This window comes from Megascapheus bottae, chromosome 15, assembly GCF_031878675.1.
Source record: "Megascapheus bottae isolate mThoBot1 chromosome 15, mThoBot2.hap1, whole genome shotgun sequence".
In the NCBI taxonomy this organism is placed as follows: Eukaryota; Metazoa; Chordata; class Mammalia; order Rodentia; family Geomyidae; genus Megascapheus; species Megascapheus bottae.
Genome location: NC_143523.1, coordinates 55,752,564 through 55,776,282, shown reverse-complemented (window position 1 = coordinate 55,776,282; position 23,719 = coordinate 55,752,564). Strand labels below are relative to the sequence as shown.

The 23,719-nt window shown below is 48.3% G+C and overlaps 1 protein-coding gene across 1 annotated transcript; it reads left to right on the top strand.

Annotated features, from left to right (window-relative positions):
- The first annotated feature begins 10,345 nt into the window (after positions 1-10,345).
- On the top strand, positions 10,346-23,495 carry Gdf10 (growth differentiation factor 10). The gene is made up of 3 exons (XM_090347015.1): positions 10,346-10,825; positions 19,777-20,705; positions 22,543-23,495. Exons 1-3 carry the CDS (start codon positions 10,516-10,518, stop codon positions 22,732-22,734), a joined length of 1,431 nt encoding a protein of 476 aa, XP_090203141.1. The 5' UTR covers positions 10,346-10,515; the 3' UTR covers positions 22,735-23,495.
- The last annotated feature ends 224 nt before the right edge of the window (positions 23,496-23,719 follow it).

Here is a 23,719-nt window from a genome sequence, read left to right as displayed (position 1 = left end):
CACTTAAGCCATTGTCTTCGAGAGACAGGATGGATAGTTGGGACATTGAATATGATGTGGATGGATACAAGGAGCTGAGGCTACTTCCAAAGGCAGCTCTGGAGCTCAGAGGATCCTTCAGATTTGTTCCAATTTGCAACAGGGGACAACGGAGCCTAGGCTTTTGAATTGTCATATGGTCCAACTATATGACATAGATGACTCAGGAAAAAAAAATGTGGCTGTGGACGGCAAGCCCCCTTCAGACAGCTTCGAGAGGACAGTTCCTGGGGAGGATCTCAGCTGAGAGCTGTCTGCAGGTGACACCAGGGGTAGAAGACCATGATGAAGCAATGAAGGCCTCCATCCTGAAGGGGGCAGCAGCTCAGTGTCCACTGCAATCCACCTATTCAGCTTGGGTTCATTTGCTTAGCATGAGTAATCGCAATTTGTTTGAGAATAGCATCACCTGGTCTCTTCTCCCATGAAAACATTTGAGAGAAGAGTTGTAAGGATAATCTAAGAATAGATGCTCACCATTTTTCTCCTTTTCTGTCAGTTATAACTTTTCTTCTATTGCAACTAGCACCTTCTCTGGTGAAAGAGCTTACCTGCACACAGAGAGGTACTGGCGGCAAGTAGCTTGGGTGACTAGGTACTTAGGTTGATGTGCTATTACGTGGCTTTTATTCCTTCCTATAAACATCAGTGTGGCTAATGCCACAGACTGGCTAAGCATTCTCTCATCCATTTTTTGAGCTCCTTCTCCAAGTGGACACCTTCTGATAGATATTGTTTGTGTGTATATGCCAGTATTGGAGTTTGAATTCAGAGCCTTGCATTTTTCCTTAGATTTTTCAATAAAGACTGGTGTTCTACCACTTGAACTTCTGCTTCCAGGTTTTAGCTAGTTAATTGGAGGCATGGGGTTTGTGCCATTTCCTGCCCAGCTAGCTTTAAACCAGGATCTTCCAACCACTCAGCCTTTTAAGTAGCTAGGATTACGGGCAAGGGCCTTTACACCTGGGTATCCAACACAGAGCTATGGCCTCTATTTCTCGGATATTTCTTTTCCTTTCTTTTTTTAAGTACAGGCTTCTAATTAACCAGTTATTGCCACTCCTAACAAATCTGCATCTTTATCTCAGGATCCCATACATGGTAGGTTCCCATGTGTGCCCCAAGCTCTTCTCATGGAAAAGATTTCCTCCTACTGCTATCTTTCCGGGCCACCCTTGACTTAAGGGCCAGAACAGTGGAAGTCCATTCTGAATGCCCCCCCCCCCCAAACACATGGGAATAAGGGACCCCTATGTAGCCACAGTTGTGAACAATGGAGATCGGAGTCACCAGATTGTTCAGCTTCATGGTACTTCCTGTCACTGTCAATGTTCCAATTTAGATGCCTCTCCCTTCTGTTTGTGCCCATCCTAGGACTTATACACAGGGCCTCCAAGCTTTCCCTGAGCTTTTGTGCTCAAGGCTACCATTCTACCACTTGAGCCGCAGCTCCACTTGTGGGCTTTTTGGAGCTAAGACTCTTATTGGAGATAAGAGTCTCACAGATGTTTTTTTGTCCAGGCTGGCTTTGCACTACACTCCTCAGCTCTCAGTCTCCTGAGTGTCTAGGATTACAGGATTGAGCCCCCAGCACCCGGAACCTATGCTCATTTTTGATGAACTATACCCAGGACTATGATGTGATAGCATTTCCCATCACACCATCACCTGATGTCCGGTGGCGAGGCTCTCGACCTTGAAGGGAGTGCAGCAACATTCGTTCATGCTTTTGAAAGGTGGTCTGAAGTTCTCTGCTGCAGAGCTAGGCCTGCCTCAAAATCCTTCCTCCCATTAGGCCTTGGCATAAATTCGACATGTGTCTGTTCTCTACAAGACACTGCAGAGTCTGACAGCTGATAGGTCCAAGCAGCCTGGACAGATGACAGAAACCTTTCTCTCTCTGGGTCTCGCTCAATGGATTTGAGTCAACAGCCTTGTGTGGCCCTGTGGGTAAAGGATTGTATCCTAGGTGCAGAATTTGCAGTCTCTGGAACCCAAAGAGACCTTCCAGAAGTTGTTTCCTTCTGAAGGGAAGTGTAAGATATAATAATGTGGCTTATGTATTCTTTGTGGTATGTGTGTTTGTGTGTGTGTGTGTGGTGTGAAAGAGAGAGGGGGTAGAGAAAGAGAGGGAGAGAGAGAGAGGGAGGGAGAGAGAGGGGGGAGGGGGACAGAGGGGGGGGACAGAGAGAAAGTGTGTGTGTGTGTGTGTGTGTGTGTGTGTGTGTGTGTGTGTGTGTGTCCTGGGGCTTGAACTCAGAGCCTGGGCTTTGCCTCTTAGCTACTTCACTCAAGGTTGATGCTCTACCACTTGATCAACACTTCCACTTTTGGCTATTTGCTGGTACATTACAGTTAAGTACTGCACAAAATTTTCTGCCCAGGCTGGCTTTGAACCTCTGTCCTTAGATCACAGCCTCCCACGTAGCTAAGGCTTCAGGCATGTGGCACTGGTGCCTGGCCTGGGTTTATTTTTGAAGACATAAATAGAACAGTACTCTTGTTGCTTCTCCTCAACATGTCTCCTAAGAGCTCCACATTCTATTAACACCTCTATTGCTCTGTGCGAGGTATGAACTCTGGCTTTCTTCCAGCTCTGGCTTGCACTTTGATCATTGATTTGGACGGTTATAAGCAGTCTGGTCCTGTGGGATTCTTTCATTCTTGTTTCTGCTAGGAAGCCCAGTTCAGTAATAACACCTTCCATTCAGAGCCTCAGACTTAGTCATCTGACTGCATCAGGGGTAAGGAAATAGTTCTAGAATCGGCTCAGACTTCATCAAAATGATCAGTTTCATTGTTTCAGTTTCAGAATCTTTTTCTTGATCTCTAATATGGGAAGCTATTACTATATTTTTTTTCATGATCCCATGAATCCTCTCTCCTACTTCTGAAGAATCCTTAGCTCTTCCAGGGAACATCATAGGGTGATCTACCATTTTTTTGTTGTTGTTGCTTGTTCTGGGGCTTGAACTCAGGGCCTTGGTGCTGTTCCTGAGCTTTTGTGCTCAAGGCTAGTGTTCTATCACTTGAGCTACAGCTCCACGTCTGGCTTTTGGGTGGTTATTGGAGATAAGAGTCTCACAGACTTTTCTGCCCAGGCTTGCTTTCAACCATAAGACTTTGAAACTCAGCCACCAGTTTCAGGCAACCATTTCAAATCAAGCACATTCGCTTCTTTAAGTTTTCCATCTCTTTCTGTACCATTGCAGGGGCAAATTTGGTATTGATATGTCATTTCATGTAGGCCATTGCTTTTGCTAGTGTATAATAACCCAATCCATAAGCCAACCATCTCGTGGACCCTGGGCCAGGGTGCAAACACTGCCTCATAGAAAGCTCTTTCCACGCTGCTCTTTATTCCTTTCCCTTGACCCAAGACACTCAGGATCTAGACCCAACTATACATTCCCATGCCTGGCTGGCTCAAATCCACCAATCTACAGTGTCTTCCCTCCTTTGTGAGTTCAGTACCTTCCTGGCTAGATTAGGAGTTGACAACGCCCTCTGTAAGGCAGGAATGGGGCCACCACGAGAGGGACACACATCATGATTGTGTTGTCTTCTGGAGGGGAGCAGGAGCTCTTCACTCATGGAAACAGAGAGTTTGGGGGTTCATAAGTATCTAGACCATGGTGTCCCCAGCTCTTTGGACCCCTCCTTCCCAATCAGGGTTCCAACTTTATCATAACAGACTTGTTGAGGTTAAGAACCCTTCATCTCTGGAGCTCTGCCTCTTTCCTATTCAAATCAAGAGCCTGCTAAGCTCCAGTGGTTTACACTTGGAATCCAAGTTGCTCTGGAGGCTGAGACCTGAGACCTGTGGTTCAGTCAGCTTGGGAAGGAAAGTCTCACAGACTCTTAGCTCACAGTGTCTCACAGACTCTTATCTCCAATTAATCAGCAAAAATCCAGAAATGGAGGTGTGGCTCAAGTGGTAGACTATCACTTGAGCAAATAAGCTAAGAGGCAAGTACCCATACCCTGAGTTTAAGCCTCAGTACCAGCAAGAGAGACAGACAGACAGACAGACAGACAGACAGACAGACAGACAGGCAATCAACCTTCTCCCATCAGGAACAATCGTAAGAAATGAGAGTTCCTTTATTGCTAAGAGGGCCCTCTCATGTTCATCCTTTGTGTGAACTAGCGATTAGCTCTCTGTGTTTCATGGTCTCTCTGCAATAACTAAGTAACAGTCGGCAGAGCCAGGCATGGTTTTCTTGAGTTGTCCCCTTCTCTAAATTTCTGAGAGATGGGAGACCTTGACCTCTGTGGCTTGGATGGCAGAACACTGAGGATCACCCGTTTGCTACATCCATCACAGAGTCGTCACAGCCAGTGGGCAGCCAGTGACTCTGGCCTCACACCTGTCTCAGAACCCATGTCCTTCTATCTTTACTAGAACCAGCTCTATCTGGGTGGGTAGAGATGGGACGATAAATGCAGAGGTGTGTGTTAGTGACCCTATCGATAGCAATGGAGCAAAGCCGAAATCAAATGCAACACCATGGCCTCTGAAAAACCAACCTAGAGTCATGGATCCTGATAGTCTTTCTGATGTCCAGAACTCTGTATCCTACATTGTCTAGTCACTAGAGTTAGCTGTCCCTAGGGAAGGAAGAATCTTTGCAGGAGGCCCACTGTGATCCCTCTTCACACTACAATCATGGCAGCTGGTGGCTAGGTCCCAGAGGGACATTCAAGGGTGTAGGGCAGCTTTCAGTGCTGTCACCTGAAAGCAGTGCAAACAGGGTAAAAGGAGCATTACAGGAATCTCATGAAAGTTGCTCTGAATCCTGAGATGTGGGATGACAAGCAGGAAGGGACTGGAAAAGTCTCCGCCAAACAGACAGGCTGACCTGAATACCGATGATTGAAGTGAGCCTTAGCAAGAAAGTCTAGGAGACTCTATCTCCAATGAACCACCAAAAAGCCAGAAACAGAACTGTGTCTCAAGAGGTACAGTGCCAGCCTCAAGCACAAAAGCTAAGGGACAGTGCCCAGGATCTGAGTTCAAACCCCAATAGTGGCACATGGGCACACACAAAAAAGATTAACCCATGGCACAGATGGATGGGGAGGACCTGGTAACCAGGATGAGGACATAAAGCTTTGTCCCTCCTGCAAAGGAAATCCATCAAAGGCTTTGAAGAAGATTCTTTTGTGGCTGTTGAGAGGCTGTGCAGACCCAGAAGGAGTCCTAATTTTCAAAGTGTCTCTTTGGCTACCTCTCTCATGGACTCCTCTTAACTGACTGGCTCTGGCCAACTCAAACACACAGGCTCACACCCCGCCATCCCCTCCCTCCTTCAAATCGGCTCCCTTCAAATTGTCACTCCCTACAGAGCTGCATTCATGCATCCAGTTCTAAATAGTCCCACTGTTCAGCTTTAACGAGAAGTAATAGCAATTCCCATGTTTGCTCAGAGAGCACTATATTTCATCAAACCAGAGCCCATGCAGGCTCAGATTACTGTCTGAGACAATGTTCTGTAATCCTGGTTTATTCACATGTCACGGGTATTTTAGCAAAACAGAAATGAATGGCCCTCAGCACCCTAGGAAGTACCCCAAAAGAGTTGGGTTCCCGCCCAAGGGGAAGTCAGGCTTTCGTTGGCCACAGTTCTCAAAGGATCTAACGTGGATTCTCTCGGAGTTTTCTCAGACTTTCAGAAAGAGAGTATATGGGGCTGAAGAGGAGAAATCACAAACAGGGGAGTTATTTCTCTATAAAATGTGAACTCTACCAATGGATGTTGCCAGAGTAAAAAAAAATAAAAATAAAATAAAATCTGTCATTGATTATGAAGTCCTTTGTGCTTGTTATTTCACAGATTTATTACATTCTGGCCCCGGCATCTGGGGAGGCCCGGGATTCATGTCTCTAGCGCCCCACAGCTCAAGCTCCAGACAGAAACAGGGGCTTGCTGGCATTTCTTTTGTCCTGAAGGAACAAGAGCTTTGAAAATAGAGATGAAGAGCTGTGAATCTGCCTCCCACAGATGCTGGTCACAACAGCACCGTGGAGAGCTATGGCTTCCTCATCAAGACAACAAGACCCTCTCATCCTTTCCTTTCTAGGAGTAAATCAATGTACTTCTTCTGCGGAGTAAGGAACAGTAAGGCTGAAGAACTTACCAAATCTTCCCCAGAGTGTGGGTAAACTTGAAATAGGCTCTCACAATATGATAGACACAATTTGGTACCATCTCTCATTGAAATGTCTCCACAAATCCACACAGCAGCCTGCTCTTCTCCCCAGTTTCAAGTTAAAGAAACGGAAGCCCAGAGAAGGCAAGCCAGTTGCCCACGGTCACACAGCTAAGTGAAACTGGCAACAGAAACTTAGGTCCAGTTCATAAGGTTGTATGGATACTTTCACTCCCAAGAATAGTTTGATGCAAGGTCTCAAAACCAACCCAGAGTTTTGGAGGAAAAACAGAGGCTGTTCTCAATCAACCTTCCAGGATGCTGGGAATCCAAGAAGCTGCCCCAGGCTTACAGAGTTGATTAGAACCAAGAACCAGCTCAACCAGCTACACATTAACTGGACAATCCCATGACATAACTACATGAGTCCATCTCATTTCATTTGGTAGCTATTTATTAGAAAACTCTGTGTGTGTGTGTGTGTGTGTGTGTGTGTGTGTGTGTGTGTGTGTGTGTGTGTGTGTGAACACTGGGTCAGGGTAGTCTTCTTTAGATTTTAGGGGGTTTGGGGGGAGGGTGGGAAGGGGAGGGGCTAATCCTGAGGCTTGAACTCTGGGCCTAAGCGCTGTCCTTGAGTTCTGTTGCTCCAGGCTGGTCCTGGAGCCACTGCTCTACTTCTGGCTTTTTCTGTGATTAATTGGAGCTAAGAATCTCACAGTGGCTAGGAATGTGGCCCACCTGGCATGCACGAAGCCCTGGGTTTGATTCCTCAGTACCACATACATAGAAGAAGCCAGAAGTGGTACTGGGGCTCAAGTGGCCAAGTGTTAGTCTTGAGCAAAAAGGGTCTAAGGCAGAGCCCAGGCCCAGAGTTCAAGCCCAGAACTGATTAAAAAAAAAAATCTCACAGACTTTCTTACCCTGGCTGGCTTTGAAACACAACCCTCTGGCTCTGCCTCCTGAGTAGCTAGGATGACAGGTGCACGTCACCAGTACCCAGCAGCAGCTTTTCCATTGAAGAGTGGCACTTTACCACTTGAGGGGTGTACCCACTGCTGGTTTTCTGCTTGTTAACTGGAGACAAGAGCTTCACAGACTTTCCTGCCTGAGCTGGCTTCAAACTCATATCCACAACTTTCAGCCTCCTGAATAGATAAAATTCCACGTAGGAGCCACAACACCCTACTACACAAAGGTTTTAGGTGAGAGCAAAGGAGCTTGCTTTTCAGAGATGCCCAGTTGCTTTCTCCTTTACTTAAGCATTGAGCACTTCCGCCTACTCTACTTCCTTTCTTGCCATGCTCCCAGTAGACTCAGGCCCTCTCCTCCCCTCCTCTGTGGCAAGAACACTATCTAACCCTAACCTGCAAGTTCCAGAACCTGGCACCTCTGATCATAGCTGTTCATGGCTCCAGTGACTGAGATTGTCTTGTAGGAAGCTGGTTCAAATCGTGGCTCCAGAGGAGTTATATCCACAGTCTTTTGTCTCTCCGCTCATTCTGACCTGCAGCGTGGGCTGTTAAAAAACAAGCCATGCTCATTGGCAAGCTCCACAATTAGCCTCAATTCCTTACTAGAGAAGCCGTGGGGCCTAGCCGCATTTATGCAGAGATTATATTGCTTCTTGTCTCAGCTATGCCATCTCCAGCCCGGGAGGATGTGACCCAGTGGTAATCCGAATGGCTTCACCAAACACATTTTTATCCCATCATCTCGGCCACATGAAAGGGGGCCACAGTGCTCTAGTGTTCACAACTTTACAGTCCCGCTGTTCAGCAAATAAAAACGAGGCAAGAAATATTAGCCGTCCCTGGCTGATGCCTTAATTCTTTTGCAACAATGTCAGAGAAGCTGAACCCTACCCGTTTTAGTGGCGGCGAAAGCCTGACCCTCAGACTGGCTTGAATGGAGTTCAGAATGAGTTAAGGAGGGTGAGGAGGCTTTAATGGACATGGATCCCAATAGCCCAGCTTGTGCTGGCCTCCTGCAGACTCATCCCTCCTTTTCACAGGCCTGGATTGTGTACTGGCCCCAGCAGAGACAAAACTACCCCCTGAGCAGAGGTTACCCCCGACCGGGGCAGGTCAGAGGCATTCTGGGGGAGAAGAAAGGGGGGCAGAGGGGAAGTGAGGGGACACATAAGGAAGAAGGAGGTGTGGGAGAGTGAGGGGACAGTAAAAGATGGTCTGGATCATTTATAAGGAGAGATTCGAGTTCCGAGATTATGACGAGCAAGTTTTTATTTTTAAAAATGAGTTCACAGAACAAATCAGTAGCTACAGACAAATGGGAAGTGGAATGCAAAAGGAGTTACTTTCAAAATAAAATGCTATTCTTGGGGTTCTCAATATCTATAGATTTGGGGTTCAGAAGTTCTGGGTAGGATGACCTCTATTTTGACAATTTGAGATTCTTTAAGAAAAAGAAAGTTTAAATGGGTTTATTTTATACATGGACATAAGAGTTTTCCAGCAATTTCTCATTGTGAGTTCTCCAAAGAAAAGTAACTATATGGCTCCTGAACCTAAAATTACCAAGAAAAGAAAAGGAGCAGAGTTTTTCCAAGTTTGTAACTTGTCTTTCAAAATGTAGCAAAAAGAAAAATAAAACGGTTTAGAACTTTCCAGAGGAGAGTGGGGTGGGGGTGGGGGTGGGGCCCGTTATCCTTTCTAAAGGATTTCCCAAACTTTTCCATTCCTTAGTCTGTAGGAATCCCCTAAACTAAAATATGTATGGTTACAAAAAAAATCATATTAAAAGACCGTTTATTGAAACTATTTTTTAAACAACTTGACAGCATGCACACATGATAATATATATCCCTGTTCAGTAATTCCTTAGCTAATGCGATGTAAACACTACTATCATTTCAAAGTACAGAGGAGCAAAAGTTGTATTTTGAGAAATCTGAACTCAGTTTCCTGTGATAGGAAAATACCTGTGTGCTGTAATGAAGTCATGGTCATCATCATGCGTTGCTTCTATGTGGAACATTCTAAACACTATATTTCACCTAGACTTAGTGAAACCATACATCTAATTTTCCCCAGCATCAAGTTCACCCAGCCTTGAATTCTATCTGTGGGGCAATAACCTCACTAGGAGAACCAAAGTTCAGGAACTTGTGCCACAGGGTAAGCTGCTGGCAAGGGCCGGAGCCTGGACTACATACATCCTACACAAGCCCTTCCCCTGAGAATCTTGAGTGGGGGTTATGGACTTCTCTCTTTGGAAACTTTAAGAAAAAAGGCAAATTGAAAGCATGCTTTTTTATTTTTATTTTTGGTCTTGCAATCTTGCCCAAAGATTTATAATAACCTTTGATGTATTTTTTTTAACCACTGCAATGGGGGCTGCCAAATAAAGGGTCAGTCAATCGGCTAATTCTAATTCTGAATTTGGATCAGGATCATGTTACCATTGCCTTAGGTTGGTTTGAATTTTGGAGCTTTGGAGGAGGATTTATTTATTTATTTATTTATTTATTTTATTTATTTATTTATTCTTTTTTTGAGAACTTGGTCCTCCAGGGTCCAAATTCCCAGCCCGCACACTTTGCTTGTGTTTTGGACACCCACTGCCTCAGCGATGGACACACACACACACACACACACACACACACGCTCAGATCCTCATGGGGGAACTGTCATCTTCCAACCACATAACCACCTAACCATCGCATGCCATTGAAGGGGCAACGCTGCAGGCGGGCTTCCCTTCCAAAGGCCGCCCAGCCCCCCGCGCAGCCCCGGCTGGCTAGGCTGCCGGCGCCGACACACAGGAGCCGGCGGCTGCGGGGCTGGGGCTCCGGCTCTCGGCAGGGGCCGGGGGAGCGCGCTCGCTCACGCCCGGGCCCCCCACCACCCCCACCCCGCGGGCGCACCCCTCGGCGCGCGCGCCCTCGGCACGCGGGAGCGCACGCACGGCGCAGTCCGGCCACGGCCGATCTGCGTGGTGGTGTGGGACGCAGAGCCCGGGTCCCCCTCGAGGGCGCCGCCCGCTGCCGCACCCCGCCCCGCCCCTCCCCTCGGACACGCTTAGGCCGGGCGCGGAGGCCGTGGGCGGCAAAGTTTCGCCGCGCGTCAGCCAGGCGGCAGCGCGCCCGCTGCGGACCGACGGACGGACGGACGGACGGCCCGGGCTCAGCCCGAGTGGATGAGCCGAGCGCCCGGCGGCCGGACCCGCGCCCCCCTCCCCACCTAGCCGCATCCCGAGCCCGCCCCCCAACCCCGGGGGATCCCCACCTTCCCTCCATCCACGGAGTCCGCCAGCAGCTCTCCGCTCCCGTCCTGGGCTCGGGCCCTTAGCTGTTGTCACCCTGCCATGGCTCGTGGCCCCACTAGGACCGGCTTGGGGTCCCGTCTGCTGCTACCGCTTCTGCAGCTGCTCCTGGTGCTTCGGGGTGCGGGCTGCAGCCACGCGGGCCCCTCCTGGTCCGCACTGCCAGAGACCACCGACGGCTCGCGGGGGGACAAGGACCCCCAGAACCCCACTGGGGAAGTGGCCGCCGCGCTGGGCCCCGGTGCCCAGGACATGGTCGCTGTCCACATGCTCCGGCTCTATGACAAATACAGCCGCCGGGGCGCCCGACCTGGAGGAGGCAACACAGTCCGAAGCTTCCGTGCCCGGCTGGGTAAGTAGAGGGGACCCTAGGGAGACCCCTTCATCCTCGTTCTCCTCCTTCCTCACTTGTTGAGCCTCCCCATCGCTGCACCTCCTCTCTTCTTCCTTCTTCCATTCCCGGACTCATTCATTCTTTCTTAGACCTGGCGATCCACTCCTGTTCACCATCATAGGCCAGAGTCTCCAGGCCCACCAGAGTGCACAAGGTTTAGGCCATGGGCTTGGGGTGCATCCGTGTCATAGGACCAGGGGGATGAGGGGCTCAAGGTCAGGTGAAACAACACAGCTCTGATAGAAGTCTACTCCCAGCATCAAAACCACCAGCCCTACACTTAATGGTTTTGCTGACAAGGAAACAGTGCTCTGAGAAGGATCTGGGACCCTAGGGCCCAGGATTTTGAGAACAGGGGCACAGAATGGTTTTAGGATTTAAGCAAGGGACGGAACTCGGGCAGTAGAGCAGCCGACTCCTCTCCTGTCCATGCCCACATTTGCAAGATGAACATCACACCTTGGCCGGAGTTCAGCTTGGCCACTTGCTGAGGCCCTGCCTGCCCTGTGCCTAAGGCTTTCTGGGCCGCAGCAGTGAACATCTCCTTGCTGGGCCAACGGGGCTGTGGCTTCAGCTTGCTCTGGGACAGATAGGAGGTACAGCCTAGGCTGCAGGGGCAGTGTGTAAAGACCCTGGTTGTCATGGTGACTGCTCATAGTTGCAGAATGCTGTTCTAGAAAATGTGGATGGCGTCTCCTGCAGCCCTCTAGGGAAGGAGGCTATCGGTCAGTCTGTAAGCTGCTCTCCTGAGTAGAGGAGAAGGGACAGCCAGATGTGTCACCTCCTGCTTACTATGTCACTGTAGGGCACATCCTGGCTTCAGAGCATGAGAACACCTGTCCCAGAAAAAATGTCCTCTCATCTCCACTGAGCAGACACCCCAGGCAGGGTCCTGGGTTCCCGGCCAATCTGGAATGCCACATCTGGTCCATTTCTGGAAAAGAAAGGAAAAGTATTGAATAAATCCCCACTAGAGTCACTTGGAGCTGATCACAAGTGGCTGGTACCTGTAATCTTAACTACTCAGGAAACTGAGATCTGAGGGTCATAATTCAAAGCCAGCTGGGCCAGGGAGGCAGTATCTCTAATTAACCACCAAAAGGCAGGAAGTGGAACTATGGATCAAGTGATAGAATATCACCCTTGAGCAACACAGCTAAGGGACAGTATCCAGGCCCTGACTGAGTTCAAGCTCCAGTACCAGCACCAGCATATCCTCTCCCTCTCCCTTTCCCTGCCCCCCCCCTCTTACCCCCCCCCCATTTGGAATAAATTACTAAAGCCAGAGTGACTTGATTATTCTTGTTTACGCAATGAGCAGAGCAAGCCAGAGTCTTCCCTCATGTGGCTTAGGAATGGTGGATTGGGAAAACACTGGCTGGGTTAGGCATTATTGTATGCTATTGCTAATAGTACAAAGCATTGTGCTAAGCACTCTGTTCAAATGGGTTTAAACTTGACCTTGCTTATTCACGAACTCAGTCCTCTAAGCCTTGTCGTCATCACTCTGGTAACCACAAGTGAGCTACCTGCTGTATCCTGGGTGCAGAGATGTCTGTGGAGAAATCGGACTCATTCTTCTTTTCATAGAATGGAGTTCAGACAATTGGCAATAGCATACATGATGTTAATCTCTCAAAGGGCATGGAGAAACTACCTGGAATTGAGCACTTATATTGTACAGATAAGGAAATTAAGGCAGAGAAGATTGTACACTGTGGCAGTTAATTATTCTCCCCACCTCCTCCCCTTACCCACCCACTTTAACAGAACTAAACCCCAGGCCTGGTAGCAGCATGATGGACCACACAATGTGAGAAATCAGAGTTCCCACGCAGCCCAGAACTGTCTGGCAGACTCCTCTTCTTTGGAGCCCTGAAACAAACCTGGACACCACTCCCAGCCTTACTGGCCATTGGCTGTGTGCTGTGGCATGTTACTTTCCTGTTTGGAGCATCTTTCCAGGTTATTTCATTCCCTATTCCCCCCCCCTCTCTCTCTGCAGTCCTGGGGCTTGAACTCAGGGCCTAAGCACTGTTCTTGGGCTTTCTCAAGGCCTAATGCTCTACCAATTACAGTACCACTTCTGGTTTTTTCTATGTATGTGGTACCAAGGATTGAACCCAGGTGTATGTTAGGCAAGCACTCTACCACTAAGCCACACTCCTGTCCCTCATTCTCTATTCTGGCTAGTCCTTCTGTGTGTGTGGGGGGGGGGGTCTCTGCCTCCTGATCTAGGCGTCTGTCTATGAGGTTGAGTGATCCTGAGCAGGGGCCCCTCCTCTCATGAGGGAGACCACTCATGTGGGAAGCTTCAGCTCTGCTTCTAGAACATCTTGCTCCATGAGGCTCTCTGCTATCTTAGCAGGATGACAAGTCCAGCCCTTTCCAGCCAACCCATGGACCCCTCTCTGCGGCCGACATCTTCATCTTTTCTCAACAGTACTCAGGCTCTGAGTGAAAAATGTACATCCACTGCAGCTCACACATCCAGGGTTGTTGTTTCCACTTCTAAAATGTGCCTGATAGGGGTTTGTTTGTTTGTTTTTAATTTTATTTTGGCACTGGGTGCCAGGGGCTCTGTAATTCTAGCTACTTAGGAGACTGAGATCTGAGGATTGTGGTTCAAAGCCAGCCCAGGCACAAAAATTCATGACATTCTTATAGCCAGTTAACCACCAGAAAACTGGAAATGGTGCTGTGGCTCGAAGTGGTAAGAGGGCTTGCTAATCTTGAGCAAAAGAACTCAGGGACATGGCCCAGGCCCAGAGTTCAAGCCCAACAATAACAACAACAGCAACAACAAAATTTGTTTTGATTTTGGGTTTTTCTTGCTTGCTTGTTTTCTTTTTCCCCTTGGTTGTGACGCTTGAACTCTGGGTCTGGGCGTTGTCCTTGAACTCTTCAGCTCAAGGCTACCACCCTACCCCTTAGGTCACAGCTCCATTCCAGTTTTCTGGTGGCTAATTGGAGGTGAGTCTCATGGTCTTTAGTGTCCAGGCTGGCTTTGAACCTCCATCCTAAGATCTCACCCTCCTGAGTAGGTAGGATTACAAGTGTAAACCACTGTACCTGGCTTGGTTTGTTTTCTTTTTTTGCCAGTACTAGGCCTTGAACTCAGTGCCCGCAATGTTGTCCCTCAGCTTTTTCATTCAAGGCTGCTACTCGAGCTGTGTCTCTGCTTCCAGCTTTCTGCTGGTTAATTGGAGATAAAGTCACCTGGAGTTTCTACCCTGGAATGGTACAGCCTCCTGAGTAGATAATATTACAGGGATGAGCCATCAGCACTCAGATGGTGGGTTTATTTGTCTGTTTGCTTCTTAATTCACTAAATCAAACCAGGCATGTGCTAGTAACAGTCCCTGGCCCAAGTATCTAGAGTTCATTAGCTCTTAACTATGGTTGCAGCAGCTCCCCTGCATTGCTTTCTGTAGTACCTCAGTAGAAGAGCCTGTTAGCCTTGCCCTAAGGGTTAAGGTCACCTTGCCCCCCTCTCACTCCATGTGTGAGCCCCTGCCTGCCTAACTCCACTCACCTCACGTCATCTCTAAAACGTGGGGAATACTATAATAACACTTTGTCAACAGCACTCAAAGGCAAGCCGATTTGCTTCCCAAGTGCCTGAATCCGTTTTCTGTGACTATCATAAGTGAGCAGGGTCTGAGAAACACATAAAGAAAAGAGATTTCTATTTAGTTCACTTTTTTGGAAGCTGAAAGTCTATAGGGCATGGCACCTGCTCTGGCAAGGATGCCTGGGCTGTGTCACACATGGCAGATGGCATTGTGGCCAGAGGACACATGGGGGGGGGGTGACTCCACAGCACAGCAGGAAGTCAGAGAGCAGGAGGAAATTTTTTTTCAGGGGATGGCCAGTCCTGGAGCTTCAACTCAGGAGTTAGATGCTGTATCTAAGTTTATTTGCTCAAAGCTAGCACTCTACAATTAAACCACAGCCATACTAGTGGCAGTTAACTGGGGATAAGATGGAGTTTCCTATTCAGGCTGGGTTCGAACCACAACCTTCCGGTCTCTGCCTTTTGAGTAGCTAGGATTAGGCATGAATTACCAGTCCCCAGCTACAGAGAAGAATTGGACAGGCAGATGAGGATAACTTCTTGGGAGATTGAATAGAGTCTCCTGGAGGTCATGTTAGTCCCTGAGCAAGCAAGACTTCCAGTGATCTAACCACCTCCCAGGAGTCACAGTCTCTTAAAGGTCCCACTTCCTCTTCACAGTGCCATAGTGGGGTGTGGACTCACTGGGAAAAGTCAGATACAAAATATAGCCTATTACCTCAGCCTCTCATTTGGTGGAGAGGAAGCCCGAAGGACACAAAGACACACGGAGTCTTGGCCACAGCAGAATCCTTCGTCAACTGACAAGTGGATGGACGTGAACGAGGTGCGGGTACTTCATGCCTGTAATCCTAGCTACTCAGGGGGCTGAGATCTGAGGATTGGGGCTCAAAATTAGTTTGGGGGTGTCTACCAATTAAATACCAAAAAGCCAAGCACTAAGTCTGGAACACAAAAGCTCAAGGACTGTCAACCAACCCCTGAGTTCAGGTCCCAAGACTGGCATACACACATACACACACACACACACATACACACACGCACACACACACACACGCACACACACACACACACACACACACACACACACATACACACACACACAATTGCAGTGACATAAATTTTCCCTGATCATACTCCTGGTTATGACCAGAGTTGAGATATTACTTTGGTGAAATAGTTTCAGGCCCCCCATCTGTATATTTACTCTTTGTGTGTGACATCCAAGGGTGGCGGTCAGGAGTTAGCTGTTATAGTCAAAGCCAGGCCCTGAACAAGACAGCTGTGGCCTCTGGGGTGGGTGTGGAGAAGCTGACTGCTGGATGACAGGTATAGGAATATAAAGAAAGGACGTAAGAGAGTTCTAAGCCCCACTGGTGGGGGGGGGCAGAGGTTGAATCTGTAGCGAGGTCTCCAACTTCAAGATCTCACACATAACTCCTAAAGCAGATCAACCAGGAGAGATAGACAAGGATAGCAGCCTTCCTATGCAAAGAACATCTGCAGATCAGCAAGGACATCTGTAGATCAGCAAGGAAAAACCCTATCTGAGGAGATGATTTGCACAGGAAGAGGAGTCAATGGCTATGAAAAGCCATTGAGGACAAAGGGGAATGAAAAAGCAGAGTAATTTCAGATGAGAACACATGTGCGTTAAAAATGGGATCCCTCGGGGCTGGGAGTTTGGCCTAGTGGTAGAGTGCTTGCCTAGCATGCACGAAGACCCAGGTTCGATTCCTTGGTACCACATACTTAGAAAAAGCCAGAAGTGGTGCTGAGGCTCAAGTGGTAGAGCTCTAGCCTTGAGAAAAATCCAAGGACAGTGCTTAGGCCCTGAGCTTAAGCCCAGGACTGGCAAAAAAAAACAAAAAAAACATAAAAATGGGATCCCTCTGGTAGAATCGATGACTCTGCATCTACACATGGGGGAGCAAAGTTGAGGGGACCTGAGTACAGTGACAATCCCTATGGCCACTCTGTTGTGCCTCTGAGCATGTCTTGGGCACCAGGCACTGTGATTCAAATGAGCTCTGCAGAGCTAACCATAAGTTAAGTTTACACAGCTGCTTACAGCACTCTTCCAGTTTACAGAGGAGAAAACAGATGTGGAGGTTTCATGTCTTACCTCAGTCCTTATAGCAAGGAAGTGAGGGAGTGAACCCCCTGCCCCACACTGAGCCAGTAGGAAACAGATGCTCAGTACCTGCTACTTCTGTTTCTCCATTCCTGTAGCAGATGGCGCAAGCCTATAATCCCAGCTATTCAAGAGGCTGAGATCTGACAATCACAGTTGGAAGTTGCATGAGTATAGAAGCTCGTGACACTCTCACCTCCAATTTGTTAACAACAAAAAAAAAGAAGCTGGAAGTGGATGTGGACTCTTGTACTTGAGTACAAGAGCACGAGGCCCTATATCATCACAAAAGGAAACAAAAACCAGACAAAGACTGGCTTGGGTTTGCAAGATTCATTGTTGTTTTCGGCACAATATGAGGTTGGTTCATTTGCTCTTGGGTACATCCTAGTAACAGGCAGAGCTGTTGAGGGAGAGCAAAGGGTATGATTAGGATAGGAGCCTAGCTCTGCCCTGTCCCATCTCCAAAATCCCAAATTTCAGCTTTTTCTTCCAATCCTGGGGCTTGAACTCAGGGCCTGGGCACTGTCCTTGAGCGTTTCCAAGGCTAACACTCTACCTTTGAGCCACAGTACCACTTCTGGCCTTTTCTGTGTATGTGGTACCAAGGAATGGAACCCAGAGCTTCCTGCATGTTAGGCAAGTACTCTACTATTAGGCCAAACTCCTGGCCCCATAGCTTATTGTGTGTGCATGCACTGGTCCTGGGACTTACACTTAGGGCCAGAGCTCTGTTCCTGATCTTTATTTGCACAAGGCTAGCACTCTACCTCTTGAGCCACAGCTCTATTTCTGGGTTTTTGGTAGTTCATTGTTGGTGAAAGTCTCACAGACTTTCTTGCTTGGATTGACTTTGAACCATGATCCTCAGAGCTCAGCCTCCTAAGTAGGCTGAGTTATAGGTGTCAGCAGGAAGTCCAGAACTTTCTAAGCACTCTCATGATGCTACATGTTGATATGTTGCACACCTAACTTCATATTGCACATCCCCAGCATGATGACCAGCAGGCTTAGGTTGTTTCTTTTATCTCCCAGTAAGCACAGAAGATAAACCATTGTCCCTAGGAAGCTGAGGAGGCGACTTAAGGCTCTGCATGTGGGGCTGCCATGGAGTCAGGGAACGTGGTTACTAGAGCATGTGCTAGCTCAGGGTGGCTGGCTACTTCTAGCCAATGTGTTGCTCAGATCAGGAGGCAGGAGGTGGACGGAGCCTCAGCTGGTCCTCTTTCTTCCTGTGTCCTCTTGTATGCACAGAGGCTTCAACAAGTGACTGACAACAGGAAAGAGCTGCCACAAATATGCAGTCCCCCCCACCTCATTGGAGATGCTCCCCCAAACTTCCTAGTGGTGGAAATAGGACTGGGTGTTGATGGGAAGTAGAGTTGGATGCTTGCTGCCACGGCATTTGGGCCAAGCTGAATTAAATAGTCAAGAAACCACAGCACTGCTTTTCTTTTCTTATTGATCATGGAGTTTGGGGAAGCACTGTTTTTGTGTCTGTTTATTGTTTGTTTGTTTGTTTTGTTTTGGGGCAAGTTCTGGGGCTTGAACTTAGCTTTGCTTAAGGCTCTACTGTTTGAGCCACAGCTCCATTTCTGGCTTTGTGGGTAGTTTATTGGAGATAATGGTCTCATGGGCTTTCCTGCCCATGATCCTCAGATCTCAGCCTCCTGAGTGGCTAGGATTACAGGCGTGAGCCACCAGAGCTGGCAAACCCAACTTTCTGTGCATGATACATTAGAAGGACTGTGACACCCATGTTATGGATGAGTCATGAGCATTAGCTAAGGGAGTGCTTTTAGCCATCACTGGCACTTAGAAAACCTTTCAAAGGTTTTTTTCCCTTTTGTTCTTCGTTCCCTCTTGTGGTTGCTTAAGAGGAAGTGGCCCTCCCCCATGAAGTTATGCCTCCTTCCCAGTTTAAAAAAAATGCAGTGAAGATTAAACTGCATATTATGATTGAAAACCAACTCCAACTGGCCCTCTATCTGCAGGTGTCAGAAGTGGAACCCATATCTATGTCCATTGCAGGGCCCCGTATCCACCCATACACGCCTTCTGGGCTTAGAAGCCCTGTTTCTCTTTTGGCTTTACCCAGCACACAAACCTTTGGCAGCAGCAGGAGACAAAACCCACCCCAGCCATTTTGGTCTCCTGTTCGTCTGCAGCATCACCAAGAGGCACCAGGAAAGGCCCTTTTCTCCCATCTGAATCCTAGAGGGGACTTTGCCATCTTAGAGAGCTCATATCACTGCCATAGCTGGGACTGCTACCAGGCTCACATTGACACACACACATAGTGGAACCAGGCAAGAACGAAGGGGGTCGGCTAGGCTGTTACCTTGGGGAAGCAGTTTGGAGCCTCTCTTCTCTACTTTTCCCCTTCCCTCCTCCCCTTCCCCTTTTCTCCCTTCCTCCTTCTTCCCCCTCTTTCTTCACCCCCCCTATCTTAAAATTTCCAGGGTAGGACCAACAGCAAAAGTTCAACTTGCCACGGAGCTCTTGGCCCCAGATTCCCTTATGAGCTGCTCAGAATGCAATGAAAAAAAATACATGAAAGTTTTCTTATTTCACCTCATTTTTAATAGAAGTAGCATTTAATGATTGCATTTAAACACTGGCTAGTAGCCAGCACCAATTGCATGTAGTCCTAGCTACTCAGGATTTTAAACCAGCTAGAGCAAGAAAGTCTGTGTGACTCTATCTCCAGTTCACCACAAAAAAAAACCCTGGAAGTGAAGCTGTGGCTCAAGTGGTAGAGCACTGTCTTTGAATGAGAAAGCTAAAGATAAGGGACTGCCCAGGCCCTGAGTTTAAGTCCCAGTACCAGCACAAAACCAACAAAAAAACTGGCTGTTTAGACTACAGCACCCTGCAAATCTTGAATTGCCTTAGTCTCAACCTAGGTCATCTTCAACATTTAAGGAAGGCATCAGTTTTGCCTGTTGATTTGTTCTTTGAGAGGCAGTAAAGAGAGAGCAGAGGAGGAAAGGAGAGCTTTGGTCTCATATTCATAGAAAGCAGTAAAGGGTGCCCTTATTATTCCAATGTGAGTATTGCAAGAGATAGACAAGTGTAGACCCTACCTGGAAGTGTTGGGTTAAATGCACTCTGCACCCCTCAGCAGGCAGTCCTGGAAGAAGGTGTGATTGATTCCTAGAGAACTCAACAACCTATGGTCTGTTTTCCCCTTTGCAGAAGTGGTTGACCAGAAGGCTATGTATTTCTTCAACTTGACCTCCATGCAGGACTCAGAAATGATCCTCACTGCCACCTTCCACTTCTACTCAGAGCCACCACGGTGGCCTCAGACCCGAGGGATGTTATGCAAGCCACGGGCCAAGAATTCCTCCTGCCGCCTGCTTCCCCAGGGCCCACCAGCCCGCCTGCACTTGCTCTTCCGAAGCCTCTCACAGAACACAGCCACGCAGGGGCTCCTCCGAGGGGCCATGACACTGGCCACCCCACCACGAGGGCTGTGGCAGGCCAAGGACATCTCTTCCATCATAAAGGCAGCCCGCCGGGATGGGGAGCTACTCCTCACTGTCCAGCTAGAATCTGGGGAGAAGGACGCTGGGGTGTGGAAACCCAGCTCCCTGGCCCCTTATATCCTTGTCTATGCCAATGATCTGGCCATCGCAGAACCTAACAGTGTGGCAGTGACCCTACAAAGATATGACCCCTTCCCCTCCGGAGACTCTGAGCCCCGTGCAGCCCCCAATAGCTCCTCAGATCCCCGAGTTCGCAGGGCAGCTCAAGCCTCTGGGCCCCTCCAGGACAATGAGTTACCCGGGCTGGACGAGCGGCCAGCTCATGGCACACAAGGCCAGCATTATCACAAGCATGAGTTATGGCCCAATCCTTTCCGGGCATTAAAGCCACGGGCAGGGCGAAAGGATCGCAGGAAGAAGGGGCAGGAGACGTTCTCCACCTCCTCACAGGTGCTAGACTTTGACGAGAAGACCATGCAGAAAGCCCGGAGACGACAGTGGGATGAGCCCCGGGTCTGTTCCCGGCGGTACCTGAAGGTCGACTTTGCAGACATTGGGTGGAACGAATGGATCATCTCGCCCAAGTCCTTTGATGCCTACTACTGCGCAGGAGCCTGCGAGTTTCCCATGCCCAAGGTAGGCGCTCTACCTGTATATCTAATCCTTGCTCCCAGGTCGGCCTTTTTCCGCACATCCCTCTGCCTGCCTGACCCGTGGCATCGTGTGCAAATCAGAATAGAAATGCTTCCTACCTGTACAGGTAAGGGGTAGGTAGATGGAGGTCCCACAGTGTCAGGAAGTATTTGGTTTGACAGAGCTTGGAAGTACAGGATTGGTTGAACTGGGTTTGGGGGTGGAGCCTTTCTGGGGCTTTAATTCAGGGCCAAGGTGCTGGCCTTGAGTTTTGGGGTTTTGTGTTGCTCAGGGTAAATGCTCTTCCACACCGTTCCACTTCTGGATTTTGTGTGGTTAGGTAGAGATAAGAGCATCGTGGACTTTCCTACCTGGCTGGCTTTGAACCATGATCCTCAGATCTCAGCCTACTGAGTAACTAGGATTACAGGTGTGAGCCACCCATATAGGCATTGGAGTCTCAGTGCATCTCCCAGTATGATAGAGCTCCATATCAGGGTTCTCTGTCCGTGGGCAGCTGGCCCTCCCGTACCATTGCTCAGCCTGTCACATAGCACTGTGCTTTTGCATTGTGCTGGTCCTAAACTTCATACTCTCACCTCTGCCCAGGCTGGGGTGTGACTGTCCATCCATTTCTATGCAGCCAGTGCTGGGCCCATGATACCCATCCTTAGCACCCAGGGCTGTTTCCCTGTCTTGCTCTTCAAGAAAGGACATCAGTGCATAAGCCCAACGTGAATCTTTAGCAAAGTCCAGCCCCAAATGTGGCCATATTCATCTGTGTGGGGAGACAGAGAGACACAACCTACCAGAAGGTGTTTTCATGTGCTCAGAGCTGAGGCAGACTCACAGTTGACCCAACTTTTACCATATTCACCAGCCTTGTTTTCTGCCATCCTACCTAACAGGACACCAATCAGGACCCTACCCACCACACCTTCCCAGATCTCCCCCCCTCTGCTGGGACTAGGGCACTTCTGTTTGTTAGACAATTGGAGATAAAGAGTCTCACAGACTTTCCTGCCTGCTTAATCCCAGATCACTGGAGAGAGGCAGGTCTGCTGGCTGGGACTTTCTCCTTAGCTTTTCCTCTGAACAGCTGCTACCCAGCTCCAAATGCTCCCGGGGAATGTGTGGCACGCTGGCGCCCCCAAGTGGCCAATGTTATTTAGTGGATGCACCATCCCTTAAGAAGGCAGAAATTGGCTCTTGAGGACTTGGACTGCAACTCAGATTTTGTTGTGTTGTGCTGATACTGGGGGCTTGTACTCAGGGCCTTGTGCAATCACTTTGCTTAAGGCTGGCATTCTGCTAGTTGAGCCACACCTCCACTTTTAACTAATTGGAAATAAGAGCCCCTTAAATTTGTCTACCCAGGCTATCTTAAAACCATGATCCTCAGATCTCAGCCTCCTGCTTTGTTAGAATTACACACACCTATGCCACCAGCAGCTAGCTGTGACTCTGATTATAGCAGACTTAAGAGTCTATGTGATTGCTCAGACTTGGGAACCTACTGTTTCTTCTTGGCCACTATCTTCTTAATCAAGGAACTCAAGAAATGACAGCAGAACGGCTAGGAGTTTAGCCTACTGGTAGAGTGCTTGTCTAGCATGCACGAAGACCCAAGATCAATTCCTCGGTACCACATGTATAGAAAAAAGCCAGAAGTGGTGCTCTTGCTCAAATGATAGAGTTCTAGCCTTGAGAAAACCCAAGGACAGTGCACAGGTCCTGAGTTCAAGCACCAGGACTGGCAAAAGAAAAAAAGAAAAAAAACTGTCAGTAGAGCATGACCTGTTTGCTTGTGAAGTGACCCTGCTCCCTTCTTATCCTGCAGATTGTCCGCCCATCCAACCATGCCACCATCCAGAGCATCGTCAGAGCTGTGGGCATTGTCCCTGGCATCCCAGAGCCTTGCTGTGTGCCAGACAAGATGAATTCTCTTGGAGTCCTTTTTCTGGATGAGAACCGGAATGTAGTTCTGAAGGTGTACCCCAACATGTCTGTGGAAACCTGTGCCTGTCGGTAAGACAGGTTGGAAGGAAGTACTGTCCCATCACTGCCCAATGGAACAACATTCTCTCAGTCTTCTGTGGCCAGGCTTTGGCCTGGGGCAGCTGCAAATACAAGGCAGAGAATACAGGCAATCCTGCTGGTACTAAGCATCATCTGACTATTGAGGCATCAACAGGAAAGATCTAGAATCTTTCCTTGCGAATGACTCAGCCGCCTGGCTCCTCTGAAGGGATATGAAGTCCTGAAGGCTGCTCGTGGAGATGCCATGTCTACCATGTTGACATGTGTGTTCACCATCTTGAAGTCTGAGCAGCCTATGCAAGTTTCAGACTCACTCTCTTCCCATGCAAAAAGCAAAAACAAAAGAATCCCTCTGTATAACTATCCAGTTTCAAAATCACCTACTGGAAAAAGCACCTAAATTATGGCATAAAAAAGTATTTTCTTTCACACACCACTGCAAAAGCTCTTACACATACATAAGAACATACATAACTAGTGTGTATTTTTCTCTTGATTATATATATATATATTACTTTAAAATAAAAAAGGACTTGACACCTTCCTCCACACAGATAATCATGCTGAGTGGGTGTGGATTATTTAAACATGCATCAGTAAATAACACAGGATAATATGTTGAGATACTAAAAAAATAACCCAAGATTTTTTTATATTTTTGTAAGTTATACTTTGTATACTGTAGATTGTGTGTGGTCTGTGTTTTATGGAAAGCTAATAAATTAAAGGTACTATGGTATCTTGGAAAAAAAATGGAATGTTGTCCATTCTATATTATCAATTGATCCCCATCAGTCCATAACTGTGATAATTGATTGACAGCTGGGAACATAGCAGACTTACTCTCACCCCCTGTCCTCTGCCGCCCCAATTCTCTCTGTCTTTCTCAAACTCCAGAAACCCAACTGTTCCTAGGCCTTCCAGGATCCTCTCTGACTTCTGATCTCCATCCTGAGATGGCAGCACTACAAGACGTG